This window comes from Oryx dammah, unplaced genomic scaffold (genome assembly GCF_014754425.2).
Source record: "Oryx dammah isolate SB20612 unplaced genomic scaffold, SCBI_Odam_1.1 HiC_scaffold_22, whole genome shotgun sequence".
NCBI classification, from domain to species: domain Eukaryota; kingdom Metazoa; phylum Chordata; class Mammalia; order Artiodactyla; family Bovidae; genus Oryx; species Oryx dammah.
This window is the reverse complement of record NW_024070206.1, coordinates 40,575,886-40,598,326: the sequence shown is the minus strand read 5'-3', so window position 1 is coordinate 40,598,326 and position 22,441 is coordinate 40,575,886. Positions and strand designations below refer to the sequence as shown.

The 22,441-nt window shown below is 38.6% G+C and overlaps 1 protein-coding gene across 2 annotated transcripts in view; it reads left to right on the top strand.

The window, feature by feature from the left end:
• The first annotated feature begins 130 nt into the window (after positions 1-130).
• The window catches only part of RPRD1A (regulation of nuclear pre-mRNA domain containing 1A), a 69,175-nt gene continuing 46,864 nt past the window's right edge, over positions 131-22,441 (top strand). Inside the window, exon 1 of one of the 2 annotated variants that reach the window (XM_040264871.1) lies at positions 131-465. In XM_040264871.1, coding sequence (XP_040120805.1) covers positions 315-465 — 151 coding nt within the window. In that variant the 5' untranslated portion in view covers positions 131-314. The remainder of the gene's footprint in view (positions 466-22,441) is intronic. The other variant, XM_040264870.1, reaches the window with a different exon arrangement.

Sequence of the window (22,441 nt, the reverse complement as noted above, 5' to 3'; positions counted from 1 at the left end):
CTCCCGCCCAGACCCGCCCCGCCTCCCGCCCAGACCCGCCCCGCCTCTTCAACACTAGCCTCGGTCCCGCCCCTTCCGCTAGGAGTTCCCGCCTCTCGGCCGCGCCTGGTCGGGGGGCGGGGCATCGGTCAGCCTTGACGTCACTGCCGGCTGGACGCCATCTTGCTGGTTTGCGGCCGGTGTTGGATGTGGCGGCAGTGGTGGTGAGGGCGTGGGGAAGGGTGGGGTGAGGGGGCGAGGCCGCGGCGGGGGCGGCGAAAGTCTCCTCCGCTCAGCCCCACCGCGTGGGACGGCGCAAACGCGGTGCCGGAGGGATGTCCGCTTTCTCCGAGGCGGCGCTGGAGAAGAAGCTGTCGGAGTTGAGCAACTCGCAGCAGAGCGTGCAGACCTTGTCCCTGTGGCTCATCCACCATCGCAAGCACTCGCGACCTATCGTCACCGTGTGGGAGCGGGAGCTGCGGAAAGGTGAGTCGGCCGCTCCTCGCCCCCCGGCCTCTTCCCTGGCGCCTCCGGGACCCCCCTCCCCGCGCTCCTTGGGATCCCCACCCCCCCATCGACCCCAGCCCCCGGGTGCCCCGCACCGCCCCTACGCGGCGCCCCGGGCTCCCTGGCGTCGGTGGGCTGCCGGCGAGGAGGAGCGGCGGCGTGCACCGCGCTTCCTGCGAAGCGATGTTTAGTAGGTGGTGTTGGATAAGATATAAAGGATTAGTGCTACTGTTTAACGTGGAAACAGTAGCCAGGGGCTCAGGACTCCGCTAGTAATTACACTCAGAAATTTAGCAGTCAGGTTTTTTTTTTTTCATTGTGTACAGTCTAATGGAGGATTGGGGGAAGGGCAAAATTGGGAAGTATGGAAAGTAAAAGATTGTTATGGGGTTGGGAGATAATTTTATTTCTATAACACAAAACTCAATCTTGTAAAATCAAGAGAGGAATCAGAGATTTTAGACTGGGGGAGTCTAAAATAAGATGCATGATGTAATGGAAAGAATCCTGAATTTGTGGATTTTAGAGGACTGTAGATTTTAGGAGGACCTGGATTAGGGAGATTTCTTAATTTCTGGATTGCAAGTGGCTCAACTGAAAATGTATTAGTTAAGTGATCTAAGGTACTTTCTTGCTCTATTATTACACGTCTTTAGGGTAGTGTCTTTATTTTACAAAGCATTCAATAGTGCTTCTGTAAGTGAAGTTAACTTTTTTCCAGCTGAAATCTGCTGTCACTAAAATATCTATAAGAATCATTTCATTACTGCAGAGCAAATTTATCCAGGAGAACTGATTGTATGATGGTGCGACTGAAAATTAAAATTTTTGATTTGCTTAGTCTGGATTTATACCTTATTTCTTAATTCATTGGATAAAGAGAGTTGTTGTTTCAGGCATCCTGATGTACCTGATATTATTAATTAAGCATTTTAGCAAACAGTTATTAATCAAATAGATGCTTGTGTACTGATCCATAGGAAAGCCATATGTTGTATTAATACCATATCCAAAGTATCTATATAGAATGGAGACAAGCTGTGATTTTCTTGTGTATTTGCTTGTTGTTAATTACTGAGAAAAAACTGATGTAGAGTCCTGTTTTTCACTTCATATGTTAAGTGTGTATATATTGGCCCTCATGGAGAAATTCGCTTGTGAGTGGCCAAAAAGGTTTGAGAAACACAGATATAAATGTCTGGAAAATAGCTATGAACTTTGAGAAGGCAGGAATTATCTTTGCTTATCTACCTTACTAGATATGAAAATCAGCAACAGTTTTATATTGTTTATGTTGGAGGGGAGGGAGAAAGAGCAAAAGGATTGTTACCCAGACTGTTGTTAAGAACTACCATAGATCAGTAGAAAAGTGGCCATTACTGTTAAAGGCATTTCGCATAAGCAGAAACCTGAAAGACCAGTAAATGATACTCATCTTACTAATCAAGAAGACATAAATCAATGAAATACTGCATTAGACCGTTTGGTTTGCAAAGTTTAAAAGTAGGACAGAGAATTCCCTGATGATCCAGTGGTTAGGCCCCAAAGCTTTCACTGTGGGAAGTGGGGAGAGTACTGAGTTTGATCCCTAGTCAGGGAACTTAAGATCCTGCAAACGGAGGGAGCATGGCCCCGCAAAATGTATGACAGTGCCAAGGATTGGTGAGGAGGACAGGAAACAAGAACTCTCTTACACTGCTGATGCTAGTTTTGAAAAAGGAGATTAACTTAGTAACCTCTAATGAAGTTGAAGGCATATGTCCTTTGACCTACTAGTTCTATAAATATATCCTGGAAACTCAAGAAATTATTATAGCCTGTTAATAAAAATAGATAAACAGTGTAGACATCTCATTAGAGTATGGACAAATGTGTTTTTATATTCATACAATATTAATATAATACAGTTTTCATGAATTAACTAGATCTACATGAAACAACATGACTGAATTAAAAAACAACAGACAAGCAAAATGTTGATCTAAGAAAGCAAGGTGCAGACCATTATGCCACATAGTGAAAGTTTGAAAACATGCTTGAGGCCATAGGCCAAGATAGTGGGAGAGAGGAAATGAAAACAGATCTGTGTAGCAAACAGTACATATATTTGAAACACGGGAAAATGATAAGATTCTCTGTTAGCTGAGTTTGGGAATGTTTTCATAGGTTTAAATATCCCATAAATAGAAAAAATTAAAGGCATGTAAATAGATGCTTTAGGGGAGAGAAGTGTTGGGTGTTGATGGTGAAGATAGAAATGATGGTAATTGTGGAGGTGATCACGCTGCTGCATTTTTCAGTGTGATGTGGGATTTTCTGCCAAGTGTTTCCTTTCCATGACATGATTGTGTCTTTGTAGGGCACACATAACCTTTATGTCCTCCCTGTTCTCTGCAGTTTTGATTATCTACTTTGGGATCTTTTGTTTTCTTTAGTATAATGATGATGACAGTAATTTACTGAGTACCAGGCATTGTTTTAGACATCTTACTGTGATATCTTGAATCCTCACATTATCTCTGCAGAATAAGTATTTTACAAAGGATTGATCAAATTTGGAATGTCAAGAAATAAACTAAGGAAAATTAGTTGAATATTTTGTATTAAGCTTGGCATTTTTTAGTTTCTTGAAGTGGTTAAATGACTTTGGTAGGGAAAAGTACTGATCAAAATGTAAGAACGAGTAGATGAAATGCTATGTCAAATGCAGTTATGACCATTTCCCCTGCTTGTCTGCTTATCTTTGTCTCCCTGAAAGAAAGATAATTTCTTTTTGGAGAGATGTACCCCAGGGCCCTTAAGAAGAACAAAGTAGCTATATCCTTGATACATACAACACACTGTAACCAAAAACAGAAGTGAGCATTTTCTTGTTTTGTAACAGCTCTGTTGAGATATAATTACCAAAATAATTAGAGCTCTATTGAGATACAATTAACGTACCCTCAAGCATTCAGTTCAGTTCAGTTCAGTTCAGTCGCCCAGTCGTGTCTGACTCTGCGACCCCATGAATCACAGCACACCAGGCCTCCCTGTCCATCACCAACTCAAATTTACGTCCATCGAGTTGGTGATACCATCCAGCCATCTTGTCCTCTGTCGTCCCCTTCTCCTCCTGCCCCCAATCCCTCCCAGCATCAGAGTCTTTTCCAATGAGTCAACTCTTCGCATGAGGTGGCCAAGTCGCATGAGGTGGCCAAAGTACTGGAGTTTCAGCTTTAGCATCAGTCCTTCCAAAGAACACCCAGGGCTGATCTCCTTTAGAATGGACTGGTTGGATCTCCTTGCAGTCCAAGGGACTCTCAAGAGTCTTCTCCAACACCACACTTCAAAAGCATCAATTCTTCAGCGCTCAGCTTTCTTCACAGTCCAACTCTCACATCCATACATGACTACTGGAAAAACCATAGCCTTGACTAGACGGACCTTTGTTGGCAAAGTAATGTCTCTGCTTTTGAATATGCTATCTAGGTTGGTCATAACTTTCCTTCCAAGGAGTAAACATCTTTTAATTTCATGGGTGCTCACCATCTGCAGTGATTTTGGAGCCCCAAAAAATAAAGTCTGACGCTGTTTCCCAATCTATTTCCCATGAAGTGATGGGACCGGATGCCATGATCTTTGTTTTCTGAATGTTAAGCTTTAAGCCAACCTTTTCACTCTGCTTTTCACTTTCATCAAGAGGCTTTTTAGTTCCTCTTCACTTGCTGCCATAAGGATGGTGTCATCTGCATATCTGAGGTTATTGATGTTTCTCCCCGCAATCTTGATTCCAGCTTGTGCTTCTTCCAGCCCATCATTTCTCATGATGTACTCTGCATATAAGTTAAATAAGCAGGTTGACAGTATACAGCCTTGATGTACTCCTTTTCCTATTTGGAACCAGTCTGTTGTTACTAAGAACAAAGCCAGTGGAGGTGTTGGAATTCCAGCTGAGCTATTTCAAATCCTAAAAAATAATGCTGTGAAAGTGCTGCACTCAGTATGCCAGCAAATTTGGAAAGCCCAGCCATGATCACAGGACTAGAAAGTGTCAGATTTTCATTCTAATTCTAAGAAGGGCTATACCAAAGAATGTTCAAGCTACCATACAATTGCACTCATTTCACATGCTGGCAAGGTAAAGCTCAAAGTCCTTCCAGCTAGGCTTCAACAGTGTGTAAACTAAGAACTTCAGATGTACAATCTGAATATAGAAAAGGCAGAGGAACCAGAGATCAAATTGCCAACATCCTTTGGATCATAGAAAAAGCAAGAGAATTCCAGAAAAACATCTATTTCTGCTTCATTGATTACAGTAAAGCTTTTGACTGTGTGGATCACAACAAACTATGGAAAATTCCTAAAGAGATGGAAATGCCAGATCACCTTACTTGCCTCCCGAGAAACCTGTATGCAGGTCAAGAGGCAACAATTAGAACCAGACATGAAACAAGGGACTGGTTCAAAATTGAGAAAGGAGTACATCAAGGCTGTTTATTGCCACCCTGCTCATTTAATTTACATGCAGAGTACATCATGTGAAATACCAGGGTGGATGAAGCACAAGGTGGAATCAGGATTGTGGGGAGAAATATCAGTAACCTCAGATATGCACATACCACCACCTTATGGCAGAAGTGAAGAGAAACTAAAGAGCTTCTTGGTGAAAGGGAAAGAGGAGAGTGAAAAGGCTGGCTTAAAATTCAACATGCAGAAAACTAAGATCATGGCATCCAGTCCCATCACTTCATGGCAAATAGATGGGAAAAAAGTGGAAACAGTGGCAGATTTTATTTTCTTGAGCTCCAAAATCAGTGCAGATGGTGACTGCAGCCACAAAGGTAAAAGATGCTTACTCCTTGGAAGAAAAGCTATAAGAAACCTAGACAGTGTATTAAAAAGCAGAGATAATACTTTGCCAATAAAAGTTAGTATAGTCAAAGCTATGGCTTTTCCAGTAGTCTATGTACAGATGTGAGAGTTGGACCATAAAGAAGGCTGAATGCCAAAAAATTGATGCTTTCAAATTGTGGTGCTGGAGAAAATTCTTGAGAATTCCATGGACATCAAGGAGATCAAACCAGTCAATCCTAAAGGAAATCAACACTGAATATTCACTGATAGGACTGAAGCTGAAGCTTCCATACTTTGGCCACCTGTTTTGAAGACCCGACTCATTGGAAAAGACCCTGATGCTGGAAAAGACTGAAGGCAAAAAGAGAAGCACGGAGCAGAGGATGAGATGGTTAGATAGCATCACTGTCTTAATGGATATGAATCTGAGCAAACTCTGGGATGTGGTGGAGGACAAAGGAGCCTGGCATGCTGCAGTCCATGGGATCACAAAGAATTGGACTTAACTTGGTGACTGAACAACAGCAGCAATTATTTTGGAATTTTTAAAAATACAGTTAATATGCTATGGCATGTAGAAAGCTTTTAATGATTAAGAATAATTTCACTTTATATATTTATAATTGATGCCTTAAAATATGTTTTCTGCCATCACTGTGCTGATGATTCAGTAATTTTTTTTTCTTTTTTAGCAGTCTAAATGCCACTGAATGGTATTTCTTGAGCACATCAAGCATGTACAAAACAACAGTTTATCATCTTTCCCCACTGTTGTCCCACTTCCCGTTACTCTTCCTATATTTCGTATTTCAGTGAAAGGAATTACTGTCTACTAGTTGCCTAAACTCAGAACTTAAAGGTTGTCTTGATGCCTTTCTTCATACATGCCCCACCTGCAACTTTTTTTATTACTGTTCTAGCAGTATTTTTGTGTGTGTGCTATCCCACCCTACTGCCTAACTCCTCATCTTTTTTTTGTTGTTGTTAATATTTATTTATTTGTCTTCATTGAGTCTTAGTAGTGGCATACAGAATCTTCTGTTGCAGGGCTGGGCTTCTCTCTAGTTATGATGGAAGGGCTCTAGAGCCCACAGGCCTGGTTGTTATGGTGTGTGGCCTTAGTTTCCTCACGCCATGTGGGATTTTAGGTCCCTCACCAGGAATCAAACCCATGCCCCTGCATTGGAAGGTGAATTCTTAACCAATGGACCACCAGGGAAGTCCTGTCCACCTCTTTTACTAGCACTCTTGAAGTAATTTTATGTCTAGGTATGTATTCACAAGAATTGAAAGCTGGTTTTCAGATGAATACTTTACAAGAATACTCATAGCAGTACAATTCACAATATCCAAAAGGTGAAAACAGCCTGACTGTCCATCAGTGCATGAATAGATTCATGTGGTATATCCATGCAAAGAAATATTATTCTGCCATAAAAAGGAATGAAATGCTGATTCATGTGCAATGTAGGTGAACCTCAAAAACATGTGAAGTGAAATTTATGTGAAATATCCAGAGTAGATGAATCCACAAAGAGAGAAAGTCATTGCCAGAGACTCGGAGAGAAGAGGAATGAGAAATGAATGACTTGAATGGGTATGAGGTTACAAAAGTGTTTTGGAATTAGATATAGGTGATAGCCGCACAACTGTATGATAAATGTCCCTGGGTTATATATATACTTTAACATTGTTAATTTAAACTTACATGAATTTCCTCTCAACTCAAAAAAGATGCAGGGAATTCCCCAGCAGTCTAGTGGTTAAGACAGCACTTTAATTGTTGAAGGTCCAAGTTTGATCCCTGATTGGGGAACTAAGATCCCACAAGCTGCACAGTGCAGCCAAAATAAAAATTATTAAAAATTTTTAAAATTTTAAAAGATGATTTAACACCTTTTTGTATGTCTTTATGTTGTCTTCACAAACTACATTTTGTATATATTGTGTGCCCATCATAAGATTTTTAGGAACTTCTGACATGTTAAGGCCAATAATGAACTCCAGTTACAAACATTGACCTGTTTGAGGACGACTTGGAAAAATTTCTAGCTTTTTCAGTCTGTCATATTGTTCTGCTCTTCCCATATTTATCTATTCTTAGAGAAGTGGTTCTGAAAGTGTGGTCGCTAGATCCCCTTTGGTGGATCACCAAGACCCTTTTAGGAAGCATATGAGACAAGGTAAAAATTATTTTCGACTACTACTAAGATATTCTCTCTCTCACAGCTCTTTTTGCTGTGTTGGTATGTTCTTTGATGGCGTAAAAGGAAAGGTGGGTGAAAACTGGTAGTGCCTAATAATTAATCAAGGCAGAGGCACCAGACTGTACCAGTAATCATTGTATTTTTCAAACCGCATGTTCACAGCTAAAAAATGTCACTTTCCTGACTGTGCTGATCACAGCCGCTCAGCTTACTGATTCTGTTAAATCTTGACCCTTGTGTGTGTGTGTGTCTGTGTGTGTGCGTGGGCTTTTTTCATTATGGTAAAATATATGAAGCATAAAATTTAACACTTTAACCTTTTTTTCCCCTCTTTATTTTAGTAAAATATACATAATGTTAATTTGCCATTTTAACCATTTTTTAAGTGTACAGTTAAGTCCATTCACACTGTTGTTGCAACTGTCATCACCATCCTCCTCCAGAAACTTTTTTCATTTTCCCAAACTGAAACTCCATTCCCATGAAACAGTAATTCCCTATTCTCTCCCACCCCTGGCAACCACCCATACTTCTGTGAGTATGAATTTGGCCACTCTGGGTTGGCTCATTTAAGTGAAACCATGGGATTTATTCTTTGGGGAGTGGCTTATTTAACTTAACGTAATTTTCAAGGTTCATCCCTGCTGTAGCATGTGTCAGACGTTTTTTCCTTTTAAGAGCTAGATAATACTCTTGTATCTATATACCAGATTTTAGTTAATCATCTGTTGATGACAGTAGAGTTGCTTCCACTTTTTGGCTATTGTGAGCAACACTGGTATGAACATGATTGTACAAATATCTGTGTTTGAGTCCCTTCTTCAGTTCTTTTGAGTATGTACCCAGCAGTGAAGTTGGAAAATCATGTGGTAACTCTGTGTTTGGTTTTTTGAGGAACAACTGTACTGTTTTCCACACTGACTGTGCCATTTTATGTTGCCACTTGCAGTGCACCAGGATTAGAATTTCTGCACATCTTCATCAGTACACATTATTTTCTGCATTTTTGTTTTGAAAAAAGATATTCTAATGATTATGGAGTAGTATCTGTGGTTTAATTTTCATTTCCATAATGACTAGTGAAGACTATATATGCAGGTGTTTGTTTCTGGGCTCTTTATTCTATTCTGTTGATCTATACGTCTGTGCTTATACCTATACTATACTATTCTGATTACTGTTGTTTTCTCTTAAGTACTGAAATCAGGAAATAGTCTTTTAACTTTAATTTTCTTTTTAAAGATTGTTTTGGCTATTTAGGATCAGTTGGAAATCTATCTGAATTTTAGGATAGGTTTGACATTTTGACAGGGATTCCATTTAATTTGTAGGTTGCTTTGAATACTGTTATCTTAGTAGTATTAAATCTTCCAATCCATGAAAATGAGATATATTCCAATTTATTTGTTTCTTTTATTTCTTGTTATGGTTTTCAGTATACAAGTCTTATACCTGTTAGGTTAAATTTATTCCTAAATATTTTATTCTTTTTGATAAAATTATAAATAGAATTCTTAGTTTATTCTTTATATTGTTCATTGTTAGTTTATAGAAATGCAGTTCATTTTTTAATGTTTTATATTCTGCAAGTTTGCTGAATTCATTTATTAGCTCTAACAGTTTTTTGTGGACTCATTAGGGTTTTATTTACAACAAGTAACATTGATGAACACAGATAATTTTACTTCTTTGCTTCTAATTTGGATCTTATTTCTTTTTCTTGCCTGACTGCTCTCACTAGAAGTTCCAGTAGTATGTTGAATAAAAGTGGTGAAAGTGAGCGTTCTTCTCTTTTTCTGGATTGTAGGGGAAAAGCTCTCAGTGTTTGACTAGAGAATCACGTTAGATGTGATTACATGTCTTTTAAATAATCTGTGTAACAAAATGAGAAGTATACATGAAGTTCTGTATACTGCACATTCTGGAGGAAATACACCTGTGTGATTGTGTTCTGAGCTAAACCAGCTGCTTTTTTCATGGAATATCATTTTATTTGAAAAAACTGACTGATGAGAGAAACTGTAATTATTGAGACATGGATATTTGCCAAATGTTTTCTCAAAATGACTGTAACGAATCTGTTTACTCAAGAAAGATAACTGACAGTACTTGTTGCCCATAATACAATTTTCAAGCAAAAACTAGAATTTTGGAGAACTTAATGTGCTGTCTTGAGCCCGACACCTTCTCAGTGCTTTTAAACACTATTCCAATGAAATCAGTAGTGATACTTTTGCAAAAGTAATTTTTAAAAATAATTACCTAATAAAATGTTGAGCTTTTGGAATGCTTTTGTAACTCAGTAAACCAGTGTTTATCAAGAAACTAATTTGTGATTTACAAAATGATAATGTAAGTCAAAGATCCATTCAAAGAGCATGGTAGATTAAAGTATTTTAATGTAAGAGAGTTTTAGAAGTTCGCTGATAGGTTTTTAGATTCCGTATTCCAATTTAGAATCTTTTTTAAAACTGTGGCTTTTTGGATTTTGGTGTAGTTTCAAAGAATATCCAAAACTATCTGTAACTGTTGAGACAGTTCGCTGTTACCAAGTTTATCTGGGTGTGGTCTGCTTTTTTTTCATTGCTGTCAGTAAAATAATGTAGTATATTCTATAGGGAGACAGATAGGAGAATCCATCTATATTCTGTTTAGGTGGAGATTTGCAAAAATGTAAAACAGTATGACTCACTTAAGATTTTTGGGGAGAAATGTATTTTTTAAACAAATGCTATTTGTATTAACATGTAATTTTAAAGATTATGTTAAGAATTCCTCTGTTTTAATTTTTAATAAGGTACATATTGATGGGTATAAGAGTGTGATGGGATTGAGACCGGAAAGTTTGAGAGCTGTTTTCAGATTAACAGAGACCATGAGCTCTTCACATTAATTTTATTTTAGCTCATCTTGCCAGTTCAGTGTAGTAATTGTTTTCATTTTTAAAACTCTAGCTTTTAGATTCTTTCGGAGTTACGTAACTGAAATTGATACTAATGTCTATAAATAAATATATAGAGTGAACACTAGATTTTCTTCTAACCACCCTCTTCTGGAAGTGCTGGTGTAGTGATTTTAAGCCCCCAAACATGACATTTTTAAAAATAGTGTTTATTTTTCTATAAATATAGATTCACAGTCAGTTTTAAGAAATAATACAGAGAGATTCTGCTTACCTACTGCCAGCTTTTGCCAATGGTAACATCACGGACAACTAGTTTAAAAAAAAAAAATCTCTGATATTATAGATCCTGCAAAACATCACAGCTATGGGATTGACATTGATATAGTCAAAATATGGAACATACCCATCACCACGAGCAACCCCTCTTGTTGCCTTTTAGCTATAGCCACCTCAGTCCCAACACACCACTGTTTAATCCTAGTTGATCAAATTTGTCTTTATAAATTATGTTTTTAGTGTCAAGTTTTAAGAACTCTGATTAGACCTGTTTTTCCAAAGATTCTTTTCCCTTGTGTTTTGTTGTAAAATATTTATAGTTTTGCATTTAAGTCCATATTCCATTTGAGTTAATTTTTATATAAGGTGTAAAATTTAGATCAAGGTTTAAATGATCTAGTATCATTTGTTGAAAAAGCAGACTATCTTTCCTTTATTGAATTGCTTGGCTCCTTTGTCAAAATTGACTTGAGCGTATTTGTGTGATTCTGTTTTGGGTTCTCTGGCCTAGTCCATTGATCCACGTGTGTGTCCTTTCACCAGTGCCACAGGTAATCTTTATTACTCTGTTAGCTATATGACAAGTCTTGAAATTGAGTAGGTTGATTCCTTGCAGAATTGTTTTAGCTCTTCTGGTTCTTTTGCCTTTCTTAGCAGATTCAGAATAATCTGGTCTATATCAATAAAGATTATTTTGCTTAGAGTTTTTGATAAGAGTTGTATTAATCCAGTTTAGGGAGAATTGACACCTTAATTATGTCACTTCTAATCCAGGAATATAGTATATTTCTCCATTTATTTATAATTTTTGATATTTTTTATAACTGTCAAATAGCTTTCAGTACACAAATCTTGTGTTTTGTTATATTTACATTTAAATATATCAATTATTTGGAGCAATTTTAAAGGATATTGTATTTTTAATTTTACTGTTCACATATTTATTGCTAATATATTGAAATACATATTTCACTATGAAAGGCTGTATATTGTCACCCTCCTCATTTAACTTATATGCAGAGTACATCATGCAAATGCCGGGTTGGAGGAAGCTCAAGCTGGAATCCAGATTGCCGGTGGGGGAGGGGGGGGAATATCAACAACCTCAGATATGCAGATGACACCACCCTTATGGCAGAAAGTGAAGAAAAACTAAACAGCCTCTTGATGAAAGTGAAAATGGAGAGCGAAAAAGTTGGTTTAAAACTCAACATTCAAAAAACAATCATGGCATCCGGTCCCATCACTTCATGGCAAATAGATGGGGAAATAATGGAAACAGTGAGAGACTTTTTTGGGGCTCCAAAATTACTGCAGATGGTGACTGGAGTCATGAAATTAAAAGACGCTTACTCCTTGGAAGAAAAGCTACTACCAACCTAGACAGCGTATTAAAAAGCAGAGACATTACTTTACCGACAAAGGTCCATCTTGTCGAAGCTATGGTTTTTCCAGTAATCATGTATGGATGTGAGAGTTGGACTATAAAGAAAGCTGAGTGGCAAAGAACTGATGCTTTTGAACTTTGGTGTTGGAGAAGACTCTTGAGAGTCCCTTGGACTGAAAGGAGAGCCAACCAGTCAAATCCTACAGGAAATCAGTCCTGAATATTGATTGGAAGGACTAATGCTGAAGCTGAAACTCCAATACTTTGGCCACCTGATATGAAGAACTGACTGGAAAAAACCCTGATGCTGGGAACGATTGAAGGCTGGAGGAGAAGGGGACAACGGAGGATGAGATGGTTGGATAGCATCACTGACTCAGTGGACATGAGTTTGAGTAAACTCTGGGAGTTCGTGATGGACAGGGAAGCCTGGCATGCTGCAGTCCATGGGGTTGATGTTGATGGACCTTGAGGACATAATGCTACATGAAATAAATCAGGGAAAGAAATACTGTATGATCTCATACGTTGAATCTTTCTTTTTTTTTTAAAAAGGCCACATACCCAAACTCATAGAAAAAGAAATCAGGTTTGTAGTTGCTAGAGGTAGAAGATGGTTAAAAGGTGCAAACTAAGTTTTAAGATAAATACATAGTAAGGAGGTACTGTATAAAATCTTGATTCCAGCTTGTGCTTCTTCCAGGCCAGCGTTTCTCATGATGTACTCTGCATAGAAGTTAAATACGCAGGGTGACAACATACAGCCTCGACGTACTCCTTTTCCTATATGGAACCAGTCTGTTGTTCCATGTCCAGTTCTAACTGTTGCTTCCTGACCTGCATACAGGTTTCTCAAGAGGCAGGTCAGGTGGTCTGGTGTTCCCATCTCTTTCAGAATTTTCCACAGTTTATTGTGATCCACACGGTCAACGGCTTTGGCATAGTCAATAAAGCAGAAATAGATGTTTTTCTGGAACTCTCTTGCTTTTCCCATGATCCAGCAGATGTTGGCAATTTGATCTCTGGTTCCTCTGCCTTTTCTAAAACCAGCTTGAACATCTGGAAGTTCACGGTTCACGTATTGCTGAAGCTTGGCTTGGAGAATTTTGAGCATTACTTTACTAGTGTGTGGGATGAGTGCAGTTGTGCGGTAGTTTGAGCGTTCTCTGGCATTGCCTTTCTTTGGGATTGGAATGAAAACTGACCTCTTCCAGTCCTGTGGCCACTGCTGAGTTTTCCAAATGTGCTGGCATATTGAAGCACAAGCTGGAATCAAGATTGCCGGAAGAAATGTCAATAACCTCAGATATGCAGATGACACCACCCTTATGGCAGAAAGTGAAAAGGAACTAAAAAGCCTCTTGATGAAAGTGAAAGAGGAGAGTGAAAAAGTTGGCTTAAAGCTCAACATTCAGAAAACGAAGATCATGGCATCTGGTCCCATCACTTCATGGGAAATAGATGGGGAAACAGTGGAAATAGTGTCAGACTTTATTTTTTTGGGCTCCAAAATCACTGCAGATGATGACTGCAGACATGAAATTAAAAGACACTTACTCCTTGGAAGAAAAGTTATGACCAACCTAGATAGCACGTTGAAAAGCAGAGACATTACTTTGTCAACAAAGGTCTGTCTAGTCAAGGCTATGGTTTTTCCTGTGGTCGTGTATGGATGTGAGAGTTGGACTGTGAAGAAGGTTGAGCGCCGAAGAATTGATGCTTTTGAAGTGTGGTGTTGGAGAAGACTCTTGAGAGTCCCTTGGACTGCAAGGAGATATATCCAGTCCATTCTGAAGGAGATCAGCCCTGGGTGTTCTCTGGAAGGAATGATGCTAAAGCTGAAACTCCAATACTTTGGCCACCTCATGTGAAGAGTTGACTCATTGGAAAAGACTCTGATGCTGGGAGGGATTGGGGGCAGGAGAAGGGGATGACAGAGGATGAGATGGCTGGATGGCATCACTGACTCGATGGATGTGAGTCTGAGTGAACTCCAGGAGTTGGTGATGGACAGGGAGACCTGGCTTGCTGCGATTCATGGGGTCGCAAAGAGTCGGACACGGCTGAGCCACTGAACTGAACTGAATGTATAAAATGATGACTAATTAACATTGCTTATGGTGGCTCAGGTCGTAAAGTATCCGCCTACAATGTGGGAGACCCAGGTTTTATCCCTGGGTTGGAAGATCTGGAGAGGGAAATGGCTACCCACTCCAGTATTCTGGCCTGAAGAATTCCATGGACAGAGGAGCTGGCAGGTTACAGTCCACGGGGAGGCAGAGAGTCGGACACGACTGAGTGACTAACAGTTTAGTATGGTATATATGACAGTGGTAAGAAAGTAAAGCCCAAGAGGTCTCATCAGAAGGAGGAAAAAAGTTTTTTTAATTTTTTTTCTTTTATTGCATCTGTATGAGATGACAGATTTTAACTTAATTGTGGTAGTCAGTTCACGGTATCTGTAAGCCACTGTGCTGTGCTCCTTAAATGATATAGTGCTTTATGTCAGTTGTATCTCAAAAAAACCAGGGTGGGGGAAGCAGCTTTATTTTTGTATGTCACTTTCATTTATTTCTGCTTCTACTTTTTATTTCTCCCTATTTCCTTGTTTTATGAATTTATTTTTGTTTTGTTCTTATTGTAGGTTTTTGAGGTGAGAGCTTAGACTGTGGACTTTAGACTTGTTCACCTTTTCTAGTGTGTGCATTTAGTGCTTCAAGTTTCTCTCAATACTACTTCAGCTTTATTCCAGAAATTTTGAATTTTCAGCATATTTGCATATGCTAATTGAAGCATTTATATGATGGCTGTCTTAAAGGTTTTTTATCAGTTCTCAAGTCTCTGTCATCTTTGTATTGGCATCTGTTGATTGTCTTTTTTTTCATTCAGTTTGAGATCTTGATGTTTGGTATGATGGATTTTTTGCTTGATCCATAAAAGGTCTGTCTAGTCAAGGCTATGGTTTTTCCAGTAGTCATGTATGGATGTGAGAGTTGGACTGTGAAGAAGGCTGAGCACTGAAGAATTGATGCTTTTGAAGTGTGGTGTTGGAGAAGACTCTTGAGAGTCCCTTGGACTGCAAGGAGACCCAACCAGTCCATCCTAAAGGAAATCAGTCCTGGGTGTTCTTTGGAAGGAATGATGCTAAAGCTGAAGCGCCAGTACTTTGGCCACCTCATGCAAAGAGTTGACTCACTGGAAAAGACCCTGATGCTGGGAGGGATTGGGGGCAGGAGGAGAAGGGGACGACAGAGGATGAGATGGTTGGATAGCATTACTGACTCAATGGACGTGAGTCTGAGTGAACTCCGGGAGTTGGTGATGGACAGGGAGGCCTGGCGTGCTGCGATTTGTGGGGTCGCAGAGTTGGACACAACTGAGTGACTGGACTGAACTGAACTGAACTGACTTATGAGACTTTGGACCTTATCTAATTCTATTTTAGCTGGGTGTCTCTGACACTACCCCATCAGGGGAGGGAGGTCTGTTTCATTACTGTTGGGTGTGAATGGGGGTTTTAGCTTCCCATGAGACACCCTACCACAGACGTGTAGGAGTGAATGTGTGGGCCCGGTAGTGCTGGACCATGGTGGAGGTCCTGACTTTCCACTGGTCCTTCTGTGACACCACCCCAGTGAGGGGTGCCTCCCTGCTGCTGGGTGGGGTGGAAGCCCAGGCTGTCTGCTTTGCCTTCTCTGACACCACTCTGGAGAGGTGTTACGCTCCACATTACAGGCTTTGCTGGTGTGGGTGAGTGGGGCCACTGATTCTGTTTTCTTTCCTTTCTGTAGTGTGTTTGGTTGGAGTAGGTAGATTAGTTTCTAGAAGTTTTCTGTCTTCTTAGGGTGCCCTTTTACTGTTTCTTTGACTAGAGTGAGAAAGCTTTTGTTGGGGGGGTTTATATTTGCACCTGTTAGGACTTCTGGGTTGCTGGCCTTGTCAACTTTGAATCTGAGATATCTGAAGCAAAATGAAAACTCTGGGAACCCACCTTGTGTTGAACTCCCAAGGCCCCTAGCCAGTCTACCTTCTCTTTTTTTTCCTGTGTTTGGTTTATTTATGATGTCCAGATTTTGTAGTTTTACTTTGAGGAGGACTAGAAAAACATATGTCTGCTCTATCTTCTCAGAAGCCGAAGTCCCCTACAAATTGGTCTCTGTATTGGAATTAGGACACATCATTTGTTACTCTGAGACTAGTGTTTTCTACCAGTGTTTTCTTGTCTTTGATATTATAGCATATTTTCATGTTTATGTGTTGTGTTAAGTATTTTAACAAGCTTATTTTAATGTAGCTGTATGCCAGGCACTTGTGCTTTTTATTGCTTTAAAGTATGCCTTTATTGTATGTGTTTTAAAGTACAATAGTTGGTAAAACTGCTAAGTAAATTTGATTGCAAAGAGATGAGTTACCCTCACATTAATGTGTACGTTCAGAGTAGTCTGTGAGAAATTTAACTCTATTTCTGTAAATCTTTGGAAAACATGAATGTGCAGGAAGAGCTATGGCAGTTTTTGTCTTGAGAATTTTGACAGTTTTGACCGGAAAACAGTAATAGAAATAGTATGCCCTTCTTGGTATCCATGGAGACGGTAAAGACATGAAATGAGCTGAGTGTGTTATTGGTACAGGAATAATAATAGATATGGAAGACACAGAGTGGAGATTTGTGAGACCTATTTTATGTGGGCATTTGGCGAATTAGACGCTTGAAATTCATGGGATAAGAGATAGGATGTGCTGCGTACTGAGTTGCTTTATTTGCATCCAACTCTTTACGACCCTATGACTATAGCCTGCCATCTGGTCATGGGGATTCTCGGGGCAAGAATATTGGAGTAGGTTGCCATGCCCTCCTCCAGGGGATCTTCCTGACCCAGGGATTGAACCTGCATCTCTTAAGTCTCCTGCATTGGCAGGCAGGTTCTTTACCACTAACGTCACCTGGGAAGGCCAAAGAGGATATTAACAAGTAATTCTTAGATTCCTAACTAATATCATATATGAAATTAATTCAGTTGAATTACAGATACAGCACTGAAAATATTCAACTATAGAGTCATATAAGAAAAAAGATATATTTATAATTTCTAGTTTTGGATCGTGAATCAAGTATAGGCCATGAATCATACAGGAAATAAATAGATTTGGCCACATAAAATTATAAAATCCCTGAATGCAGAAAATACCAAGTTTCGGTTTTAAGCAGTAGGTTCAGAGAAAATATTTGCACTACTTAAAATAGGGAAAAGCTAATATTTATAACATGTAAAATACTCTTGTGAGTTTTGATAAGAAAAAGCTCAGTAGAAAAATGGGGAATATGATGTGAATAGGCAGTTTACAAAAGAAGGAAAATAAATCAGTTTTATTAGTATATAGGGAATTACAAATAAAAACACAATTATTTTACTCTGGGGAGATTGGCAGAGATCTTAAATATTAGTAGTAGTATGTTGATGATGTAGAGAAATGAACATTTTCATGTGGTAGGAATTCAAACAGTTGCCCTCTTTGGTGGGCAGCCTGACGATGTCTGTCAAAATTTAAACAACATACCTTTTAACCTATTACCTCGGCCTGTTAGAATCTATCCGGTAGACATACTTGCTCAGGTTTACAAAGATAAAAGATATTAAAGATTTGAAACAACATATATATGTCTCATGTGACTACAGTTGAGTCACTCAGTCGTGTCCAACTCTTTGCGACCCCATGGACTGCAGCACACCACACTTCCCTGTCCATCGCCAACTCCCAGAGTCTACTCAGACTTATGGCCATTGTGTCAGTGATGCCATCCAACCATCTTATCCTCTGTCGTCTCTTTCTTCTCCCACCTTCAATCTTTCCTAACATCAGGGTCTTTTCAAATGAGTCAGTTCTTCACATCAGGTGGCAAAAATATTGGAGTTTCAGCCTCAGCATCAGTCCTTCCAATGAACACCCAGGACTGGTCTTTAGGATGGACTGGTTGGATCTTCTTGCAGTCCAAGGGTAGAAGACTCAAGAGTTTTCTCCAACACCATAGTTCAAAAGCATCAACTAAGTAGTTATTAAAAGGAATGAGGCTCCTAAAGAGTTTGGTGACAGATCTGTTTATGAATACAAAAATGCTTTGGATATTTGAAGTGTGAAAAAACTGCCAAACATTATGTATACTGTGATCTTATTGAAGAAAAAAATCCTCTGTATGTGGGTATCTGTGGGCATGTGAATGAGTATATGGTATTTGCAAAGGCACAGTTAATGGTGTGGAAAGGATACACTATAATAATGAGCTCATTCATGATAAGGGGTTAGGATGAAAGGAGATTTCACTTTTTACACTCCAACTCAGATTTTTAACTGTTTATGATAGACAAAATTATATACAGAAGTAGGAGACAATAAGATTTTGAACTTCAGTGAACCCATCATCCAGCTTCAACATTAATGTTACATCTTTCTGATTTCATCTCCCTAAATCTTCCCCACCCTGATATTTTTTCCATGTTTTTTTAAAGCAAAACCTAGACTTCAGACCATTTACATATATTTATAATTGATAAAGTAAGCTTTATGTTAAATTTTTAGTATAATTGTAAGAGCTCTGTCACACCTAACAAAGTTAACTTTGTTGACTTAAAAAAAATTTTTTTGAACCTAGTTCATGTTCAGTATCCTAGATTCCCTGAAAAATGTCTCTTTGTAGTTAATGTTCAGAACAGAATCCAACAAGGTCCATTTATGACATTTGGTTAATAGGTCTCTTAAATTTGTGTCTCCCTCACACACACATTTTTTCATGCAGTTTATTTGTTGAGATTATCAGATGGACTATATAATTTCCCTCCTTAGGCATTTGACTGATTCCATCCTTGTGGTGTCATTCTCAAAGAATACTTTATTGCCTATTTTATGCACTTCTTGCTGCATCACATTAAGAGATATCTAATGTCAAGTTTGTTTTCTGTTTAAAAGTGAGATTGATGAGTGGATTTAGTTGTTATCATTGTGAATTTGTTATAAAGTTCCCTATCACCTTTCAAAGCCTTCCCAGATGGGGCAGTGGTAAAGAATCTGCCTGCCAATGCAGGAGACTCGGGAGATGTGGATTCGATCCCTGGGTGGGAAAGATCCCCTGGAGGAAGAAATGGCAACCCACTCCAGTATTCATCCCATGGGCAGAGGAGCCTGGAGGGCTATAGTCCTTGGGACCACAAGGCTCAAACGCGACTGGTCGCACACACATGCACCATCTCCTTTCACCAAGTGCTTTTAGCAGCTTGTGATGGTGGTGGGTTAGACTCTTTATCAGGAGTTGCAAAATTATGAATTTTTAATTATTTCATTCTTTCTGTGTTTATTATCCAGAGTTCTTTTCTAACAGTGGTTCGCAAAAACATGGGCCTCTGCAGAAACAGTATCACCTGAGTATTTGTTGAAAATGCAAATTCCTGGGTCCTGTCCCAGACCTATCTCAGAAACTGTGTCAGTAGGAGCCAGTACTCTGCATATTAACAGGCCCTCTAACTGATTCTGAGCATGCTGAAATTTGAGCATTTGTGTATAAGAACTTCCCTTCATCAACCATTGACTCTGGAATACAGTTCACACAGGAAAAGGAGGCTAAATGGCTCATTTTCCCCCCATTTGTCAACTGAATCAGTTACTTAGCAACCACTTTTTAAAAGTATTTTTTATGAACTTACAGATTTTTAGATGATTATGTTTCAGACCATTGAGTCATCTTTTTGATACTCTTTGGTCAGTGGCCGTATCCTGGAGCGTTGCCTATGTCCTTTGGATACAACTCTGATAGTTTAAAAAATAGGTTTCTTTCTTTCTATCACGACAAGATGTTACAAGCTCATCTTATGTAGTTCCTGCTTTTGTTAATAAAATATTATTTAGGGATTGCAGTAGGTGTTGATTGATTTTAGTGCATTTCTCTGAGTGCATTTAATTACTTCAACACTTATTGGTAAATGGGGATAATTAGTCTGTAGGGTTGTTCTGAAGATTAAAAGAGATACATAATAAAATTTTAGAATAGTGCCTAGGTCTTAAGAAACTTAGTATTATTTTAAAGATATTATTTTTAATAGACCAAAAGTTTTAGTTTCAGTTCCACTCTGTATGCATAATGTGAACAAACAATGTGACATGTATTCTTTAGATCTTTTCCAGTTCGCATTGTCTTCTATAGTGGTATAGTGGTCCGGGGTGATGTTTGTGCTTTGGAAGAGCAGCAGGTCCACACTACCCAGGAGCCCTTTTCAGTACGTGGCTCACGTGTGTCCTTTAATATATAGCTCAAGTGTTTCCCTGTTATGGCAATTCTTTTTTGGTAATTCTGAATCCCCTTCAGATTCTTGATCTTCCCCCAAAGTAAAGCTATCTACTGTGTGTGTGGTTATGTTTAATTCAACAATATATCTTAGATGTCTTTCTATATCTGTATATAAGTCTATCTCACTTTTTAATAGCTATAGAGTATGGATTATATTAATATATCATGATTTATCTAATTCTGTCTTTTGTGTTGTTTCGTGAATATCCTTCGTGGCTTTTTTTGTGCATTTATGAGAAGATACCTTAGGATAAACTCCTAAAAGGGAAATTTGCAGGGTGAAGGGATTCGTGTATTTACATTTTTCATAGGTATTGCCAAATTATTTTTGTAAAAAGTCACACTAATTTAAATTTTAATCATGTTTGAAGATATCTAAAGAGGATAATCTTAACTCATAACTCTTGCCAACTTTAGTGTCAGACTTTTGTCTTGATCAATCTAATAGGTAGAAAATGGTAGTTGGCTTTAATTGATTAACATTTGTAGTTCTTTGACCCTCCCATTTGCTTATTCTTCTGTGTGGTTATGATTTGCAAGAACTCTAGAATGGAGGAGGGGGGGAAGGAAAATATTTGAACTGAATACATCGAAAATAAAGAGTAGCTGTATCTGTAAGAAAGTTCGTCTTTTTGTAATGTGAATTGAAGTTGAGGTTTCTGAGAGTAGTGTAATTGCATTCCCCTTTCAGCTGGGTGAGGTTAAGACCAGAAGCTAAGTTAGTAGAACAAATAATTACAGACATAAAGGTTTAGCTCAAAATTTATTGATTTAGTAAATGTTGAGTAAATTATGACTTAGCTGCTGGGCTTGATTCCATAGATTGGTGGATGAGCCTGACAATTGTTACTTTCGATGGAATTTAGTTGGGAAGCACTAGATTAAATAAAAACAGTTAAATGGTTGGAATAAATGCTCCATAGGAAAAGTATCAGGACTTCACCAATGTGGTGGGTGGTCAGAGAAAAACCAGAGGAACCCGTTTCACTGAGGTCTAAAGCAGGCATAGGAGTCCAGGAAGTTCGGGCTTGAAGAAAGAATAGTGTTGAGGTGGAGTTAGATCTTTCTGGGCCTTTGGTTGTGTTAAGGATTTAAAATGTTATCTGGAGAACAATAGAAAATCTTGGAAGGATTTTAAGCAAGGGATGGGCTACCAAAAGTCTGAAGCATCCTGGCAGTGATACAGGAATACGCCGGCGCTATCCATTTTCACCCACCTCACCTGTTAAGAAGCAGCCATCTGTGTCTGACTGAACTCTTTGTCCCGTCTGGGATAGATAGAATCCATTCAAGAATCATCTGCTGGTTTTGCATTTTCTGTGCAAAGAGTATTACTAAGAGGTTTCTGCCTTACAACCACCTAGCCATCCATATGAACATGTTTTCTGGTCTGTGAATCAGTTTATCATGGGAATCAGTGAGGCTGTCCAACAGTTAATAAATCTTTAGTAGATTTTTGTTTCAAGATAATGGGTTTTCTTATTTCCTTCTGTAAGAATTGCACTGATACTCATTATTTTGTGTGTATATGTATACATGCATGTGTATGTAATATTTATTTATTATTATTTTTTTTGCTGCTTCTCTATATAGAAGACGCCTCTTAGAAAGTTCTTAACCTTTATAGATAACAAAAAAATTTAGCTATTTGTTGTATTTATCAGCATTATCATCTACTGTGGTTGTAAGTTTCAGTCTCCATAAAATACAGTGATTAAATTAGATTTTAATATTCCATATCGTATCAAAGCAAGTAGGCATGTGGTCTGAACAGTGTAAGAAAATAAGTAATGATCTTACCATTATCCTATCTGATTATGAAGAAGTAAGACTAGATTTTGAATTCATTATGAGTTAGGCTAGAAGTCATTTCTGTAATCCTTTGAATAGGTTTGTTTCTTTTTCTGTATTTAATAGCCTGGTCTCATCTTTTTGAAGCTTTGTAATTGATCTTCTATTTGCATTGTTTGTGGGGTTTTTTAATGATTTTTAAAATTTATTTTTACCGG